Source organism: Centruroides sculpturatus, unplaced genomic scaffold, assembly GCF_000671375.1.
Source record: "Centruroides sculpturatus isolate CEXI.00-Female unplaced genomic scaffold, Cexi_2.0 scaffold1557, whole genome shotgun sequence".
Taxonomy (NCBI): Eukaryota; Metazoa; Arthropoda; class Arachnida; order Scorpiones; family Buthidae; genus Centruroides; species Centruroides sculpturatus.
The window spans coordinates 138,155-145,122 of record NW_019385773.1 but is presented as its reverse complement, the minus strand read 5'-3'; the positions used below and the strand labels follow the sequence as shown (position 1 = coordinate 145,122).

At 27.8% G+C, this 6,968-nt stretch overlaps 1 protein-coding gene across 1 annotated transcript in view; it reads left to right on the top strand.

Moving 5' to 3' along the window:
* LOC111642038 overlaps nucleotides 1-4,009 on the top strand; it is a gene marked incomplete at its 5' end in the record, with an annotated part of 29,414 nt that extends 25,405 nt beyond the window's left edge. Inside the window, 3 exons of the mRNA XM_023388300.1 lie at nucleotides 2,009-2,120; nucleotides 2,210-2,348; nucleotides 2,427-4,009. Of these exons, the coding sequence (XP_023244068.1) occupies nucleotides 2,009-2,120; nucleotides 2,210-2,348; nucleotides 2,427-3,114 (939 nt within the window). The remainder of the gene's footprint in view (nucleotides 1-2,008; nucleotides 2,121-2,209; nucleotides 2,349-2,426) is intronic.
* Between the last annotated feature and the right edge of the window lie 2,959 nt (nucleotides 4,010-6,968).

The window sequence follows — 6,968 nt, the reverse complement described above, 5'->3', positions numbered from 1 at the left end:
TTAGAGCAGTGGTTCTCAACCGGGGGTACATGTACCCCTAGGGGTACGAGCGTAAATCAAAGGGGTACATTTAACTTTCATTATAAAATGGCGTATGTTAATTAATTTGCTGTAAATTATTAACACAAGAAACAAGAAATAACAAAAACTTGCTTTAAAATATCCTAGTGTGAACACCGATTTCCTTTTTAACAGTCTAAACAACTTGTTTATCCACTTGATTTGCCTGTCTATTTGTGCCATTAGTGCCGAGTGAACCTGTAGTCTAGTCAAATTACGGTTTAACCGAGCATTAATTTTAGACTAGAAAAAAAATTTATCGCAACAAATATCCCATTAAATTTTGTTAGAAATTATTATAGAATAATTTAAATTTTCTTTATCGTTAATTATAATTATTTATTTTTAAAAAATGTAATTTATGCATGTGTTGAAATGACTTCTGTGATTTTATATAATATACTTGCCAAATAATAATAAATAAATGTATGTACCGGATTAAATTTATTATTATTTACGTGAAATAAGTAATTCACTTTTAGTTATAGTTATTTAGTCAGTTTTTTATGGTGCTCAGTTATAAGGGCTGTATACATCTAACGCAGTAATTATAAAATTTACATACAAAAATATAAGGGGTACTTTAGAAACAACTAATGGGCTAAAGGGGCACATCAACAAAAAAGATTGAGAACCACTGATGTACAGCTAATGTTTTTAAGAATTAAAAAAACTGACAGGAACAATAATTCATTTGAAAACAGTGATAGTACTGTTTTAAATAATCTATTTACCAATTTGATAAATTACAGAAGATTGGCCTTTAAGCAATTTTTATTTAGCAAAATTAATTTCCATTTTATGAAAATTAACTACATTTTTGTGACTAATTTTATATAAATTTTCTAATTATATTATATGACATCATTGTTGTATGGTAAAAAATTGTATTGATTGTAAAAGTTTTAAATCATAAATACAAATAATAAAATTATTATTCATGATTTAACAATCTTTTTGTTTGAAAGCTTGGATATGTTTGTTCTATTATCAATGTATAAAATATTAATTGTCAAAATTGCTGGATGTTTTTTGAGTTTTTATTAATTGATTTTAGTAATAGGATTATTAATAATTGGATTTGTTTAGTACTATAAAAGATTTATTGTTGGCTCTTTTTATTACTAATGTTTAAATAATATACGAATTTATAAATGATTAAGAAAAGATGGTTTAGAGCAGAATTCAAACTATAGTTTTGTAAATGGAAATGGCAGGTAGTTTAGACAGTAAAGACATTAGTGTATTGGTCTGTGATCTGAATTCAAGTCTAAGTCAGAAACCTAAAATTTTTTGTAAGCTGTACATCTCTTGCCATCTAGCCACCTTGATTATAGGTTTAGATATATCCATGATGTAGATGACTAAAAAAAGATCTTATTAGTGTCCTCAAGAGAAAAAGGATAAAAAAAATTATAAATGTTGTTATGTCTGAGACTTGTGCCAGATTATAGTTTATAAACTTTAAATTCCCAGTATCATATAAATTTTATGGCTATGGCCATTTATTCTACACTAACAGGAATATAATATTATTTAATAAACGTTATTAAAGTCAATTAAAAAAATTATTTAATTACTTATATTAACAATTAACAATAGATAAAGATACATTTTTCTCTATCTGTTAGTAATAAATTTTTCCACCATGGTTCTAAATTAATATTCTCTCTAGAGTATCAAACTCTTTTAAATTATTAACAAAATTAATAAAAAACAATATTTTTAGCAATATTTAATATTGCTGAAAAACATATTTGTTAATATTACAGGAAAATATGATCCACTTTAATGTTTATTAATATTAATGTTGATTTATATGTAATCACAAGTGAGTAGATTAGATATGATTAATCTGTCAGTTTTAAATACTAATTACATTTTATTTTTATATAATTTATCTGATTATTAATATTAAATATTCAATTGATTTTGTTTTTACTTTTAGACATGCAATAGCAATTACAATTGCCATTGTGAATTTGGATATGCCCCACCTGTTTGTGACTCTCCAGGACTTGGAGGAAGTATAGATAGTGGTCCTCCTTCAGATCCAAATGGTTAGTTTCTGATTTTGTTTTAAACATTTTATAATATTATATTTATTATTATTGTTATTTATTAATTCAATATTTGAAATTTTTTTCAGCTGGCCAGAGTTTCTTTATTGCAATGCTTATTATATTTCTTGGTATAATACCATTTGTGGCAGTTGTTGCATATGTTGTCTATCATTATCATCATCATTTAAAAAATTGGTGGTTTATGAAATTTCAGAAGCCAACTGTGTAAGTGTTTTATGATTTTGTGTATATAAATTGTTATTTTTTGTTATTAATTGATTAAAATTATTGTTGTTTTAATAGAAATGAAACAACAAATAAACCACCACCAAAGAAATTTAATTATCCTCATGGAACAATAACAAAATTGGAAATATCTGCACCATTCCTTCAGCATGGTCCTAATGATCCAATTGTGACAGTTCCTTTAGAGACAGCTCAGAAACAGATGCAGAATGGTCACCTGATATCAAATAGTGCTACCATTTCTCAAGATGCACCTGTTAGTCTGGCACCTACTAGACCAGCTCCTAGACCACCAGCCACCGTTCAGAGATCACAATCTATGGCTGGCACATCATCCACAAGAAGAATGTCTCGTCCTCTGAGTGATGCTTCATATGGTAAACGTAACTTGCCTCCTCCTCCTCGTCCTCCGCCACCAAAGCATGTAAAAGCAGGCATTCGCCCACAGTCTTTCAGTGCTGGAAGTAATAATAATACGCAAAGACTGTCGAATGTTAATACGCAAGAACTTCCACCAAAAGTTAAATCCACATCGACGCAGGGTCAAACCAAAAAAAATGTATCAAGTAATCCTTCTGCAGTAGTTTCAGAGAATAAATCAAACAGGCAACCCAGACCTAACAGTGCCTTAAAACCTGCTAGTTTGCATTCTGGAGTGGGAAGGACATCGAGTGGGCACGTTTCTAGGGTTGCTTCTCTAACGCAAAAATTTGAACAACAAGCAAATATCCATAAGAATACATGAAAATAAAACCCATCTGTATATATTCTATTAATGTCATATTTATGTTATACACACAAATTTATTTTCAAGGAAGATTTTTAATATGCAGCAGATGCTTGTTATGCTATATAACATCTTAAAAATCTGCATAAAAACTCTAATTACAAAAAGAAAAGATACTTCTGTAAATACAGTTCCAATCATGCAACTTTCATTAATGTATTTTTATTTTATTGCCAAATTTAACAGCACAGTTGCATGCTATGGACTTTTTGTAAATGTGTAATATATATTTGGTTGTGAAATATTTTATTCTATATTTACATACATTATATGTTGATTTGTGGACATTTTTCTAGTCTTTCAGTGATCAGTCTATACACAAAAAATATTTACAAATGTTAATAGTCATTTCTTAGTTAAGACAAGAATTGAGATTCAAATTATTTTACAGTATTTAATTGAAGCTGCATCACTAAATTTAATTTATTAATTTAAAACTAATAGTGATGATATAAATATGATTCTTGAAACATGAAAACATTTAAATTGAAGAAAAGTTTAGTATGCCCAAATGAATTTTACAGACCAAATAAATTTCCATATTTTTTTTTAAAATCCTAATTAGGATCTGTAAGATTAGTTATTCATCTGTATTAAATGTAAAATGAAACACTGTATATAAAATATTAAATGTGGTGTAAAAAAAAAGATATATATATATATATTGATAACAACACAAGAGTCTTCCAGTTGTCTTTAGTATCAATATTTTTATAACAAACATTCAAAGTTAGTCTGATCATGCTTAAGAAAATTTAATTTATTCTCAAATGTGTGTTAATTTTACAAGTGAATGGCATTTTTATGTATTATTTTTGAATTAATAGGATTTAATAGAAATAAAATTATACATCTGCCTCTGATTGAAAGATCAATATATTTCTAATGGATGATATTTCAATCAAAAATTTTAAAACAAATCTATGCTATGATAGTACGTAATTCATTAGAAGCTGAGTACCTGATCTGTATTCAGTGAAGTAATTTTTCTATAGATTCCCAATGAAAGAAACTCATAAAAATGAAAAATGATATTTTAATAACTTGAAAAAGTGAAAAGTTTTTGTTTAGTTGTTATATCATTATTTTTAATTAAAAATTAAAACTTTCTGTCTATGAATATGGACTTTTCAACATTTATCAATTTGAGCTTTTGTTACTGTTTTCAGTCTCATTGCATCATCACCAACTTCTGGTAATTTCTGCCAATTAATTTGCCAAATATTCTTTAATTTCTATTTTTTGTTGCAGAAAATAATTTGTATATGCTGCAATAATAGACTTCTAACACATTACTCATTCTTTTTATTCTGATTTTTTTCCATAATTGATTTCTTTGTTGAAATGTTATTTTCATAAGTTTATGGCACTTCTACTATAGACTTTTGATTACCAAGTCCTCCAAAGAAGTCTGAATTTTAATTTAATTGAATACTTATTGATTAGTTCTTCTGCCAGTCTATAACAATAGCATTTCCAGTTCTAGTCACAACTGAAATGAATTGTTCTTTCTTTTTCTTTTATACAAAGCCCACGTATACTTTTCTATCACACCTGAGAAAGACCTAGTCTTAACTGTTGACTGTTTTTATTGAATGGATATCCTAATTTTTCATAGTCTTGTTAAAGTTCTCATTGCTCATTTTGCCATCGCTCTCTCCCCAACAATTTTCATACTATTTAAAATCAAAGAAAATTAATTATTTTTAATTGCTTTTACTAAATTATTTTTTGATTAGAATTTTTTGAGTATTTCAGTTGTCATAATCCTCACATTCTTAATATTTAGTATTATGCTAACCACCTTATTTTCCTTCTTAACTCTTGAAAAACAAAATCATTACTGTTAACACTAACATGATAATGCAATTTAAATTTTTATTTTGCTTCATGTTTTGAAATTAATCTCATATTTTTCTGTGCCAATTAGTCTAAATGAGAACACTTAAGGTGCTTTCATTGTGTAAGTTTAATAAATTTGGAGATAAAGTCTCTCCTGCCAAATGTTTTTCTGATGCAAAGTAATTCTGTTTCCTCATATTATATTATCACTAACTTATTTAGAATCATTATTAATAGAATTAGATGTTCTGATGTTCCTACTGAATTCCAGAATATTATGTAGTTTATATAGTCAAAAGGATTGCAATAGTTATGATTCATTTTGATCTCAAATGCCAATGAAGTGCTGCTCAAAATTTTACAGAGAAGGATAGAATGGCAAGAGAAATAGCAACTGAACAGATGGATCTGCAAGCAGATAGATCTGCATAACTATTGCAAGCCTTTTGACTATATAAACTATATAATACTCTGGAATTTGGTAATTATTAGAATTATTTAATTAATTACTTTTTTGCTTCTTTGATATATGAATGTATATTAACAGTTTCCAGTCCTTAGACTATTACCTTTTCTGTATTCCTTAAAAATATTATATGGTTTCTCATCCACCCCGGGATCTTTATCTTTGGTTAGTTTCTGCATTATTGAACTAACAAGCTTCATTCGTTTGAAGGGCCATGCATAAGATGTTCACTTTCAAGTATTATCAATTCAAAATTATATCTTTTCTTCGAAGATATCAATGAGTGAATCCAGTGCTGGCCCGAGGCAAATTTTAGGATGGAGCGAGATCCTATTATGGCGCCCCCTTGGTTGCCCCTAATTTATACCCTTTAATTTTCTTTACCACTGAGGCGCCCCCCTAAGAGTTGGCGCCTAGAGCGGCTGTTCCGTTTGCCCTATGGTAGGGCCGGCTCTGAGTGAATCATCTCTTCTATGTTCTTCTGTTTCAGCATGTTCTTTCCATTTCCTTTTTATTTCATTTTGATGATTGCATTGTATTAGTTTTTATACTTTACTTTTCTATTTCATCGTTTTTCATTTTTTAAAGATATTTTGTAAATAATATAATTTTGGAATTGTATCTGTTTTTTTTAACCATTGACAATGATGTTGACTGTTATAAAGATCTATAATCCAGTTGTTTTGTTTAGAAATTGGCAGAACAAAGAATTTTCTGCATAGAAATCACTAGTTTTTTTCAGTCTTATGTGTAAATGCTTTTATAGTCAAACCTCAATTTAGTACTATCATTTGTTTGCTTTTAAAATTACACTAAATCAAGTGTGGCACTAAACTGAAATATCTCAAACAATAAGAATTGTGTGTAGTAGTAAAGTTACACGAGTTTGATAGTCTGAAAATAAAATGACTTGATGATGATAATGTCAGTTTGCAAAGCAAAACTGTGCTTTTACAGATACCGAAGAGCTATATATAATAATTATGGGAAAGATTTATTTACCAATATTCATTTTATGTCAATGTATAAATGTATTTATGAGGATTATTTTTTTGGCAGAGTGCTTCCTTCAACTTCACCAATGAAATCTTTAGTAATGAAAATAGGCATCTTCTCTTTCTTCCATTATTTGCTCAAAATTGGGTTCTTTAATTATAAGCGTAATACATTTTTATATTAGCTAAAATCTGATCATTCACTTTCAATCAACCACAAATTATAAATACAACTGGATTTTGTACTCTAAGTTATGAATATATGGATATAATTATATTCAGAGTTTGTTCAATTATGTTTTCATAAACTAAATAAACCAGCAACGAATTGTTCAACTTTCCTGGCAACATTTAAAATTGTGGTGCCTTCTGTTATATTTTATTTTAAAAATTTCTTTGTATTTTTAACTATTAGAAAATGGCAATAAGCTTAATTTTGAGGTAGGGATGAGTTTTTATAAAAAATTGTATAAAAAAATAACGAGTAAAATCGTCAAAGTCTGGCCCTA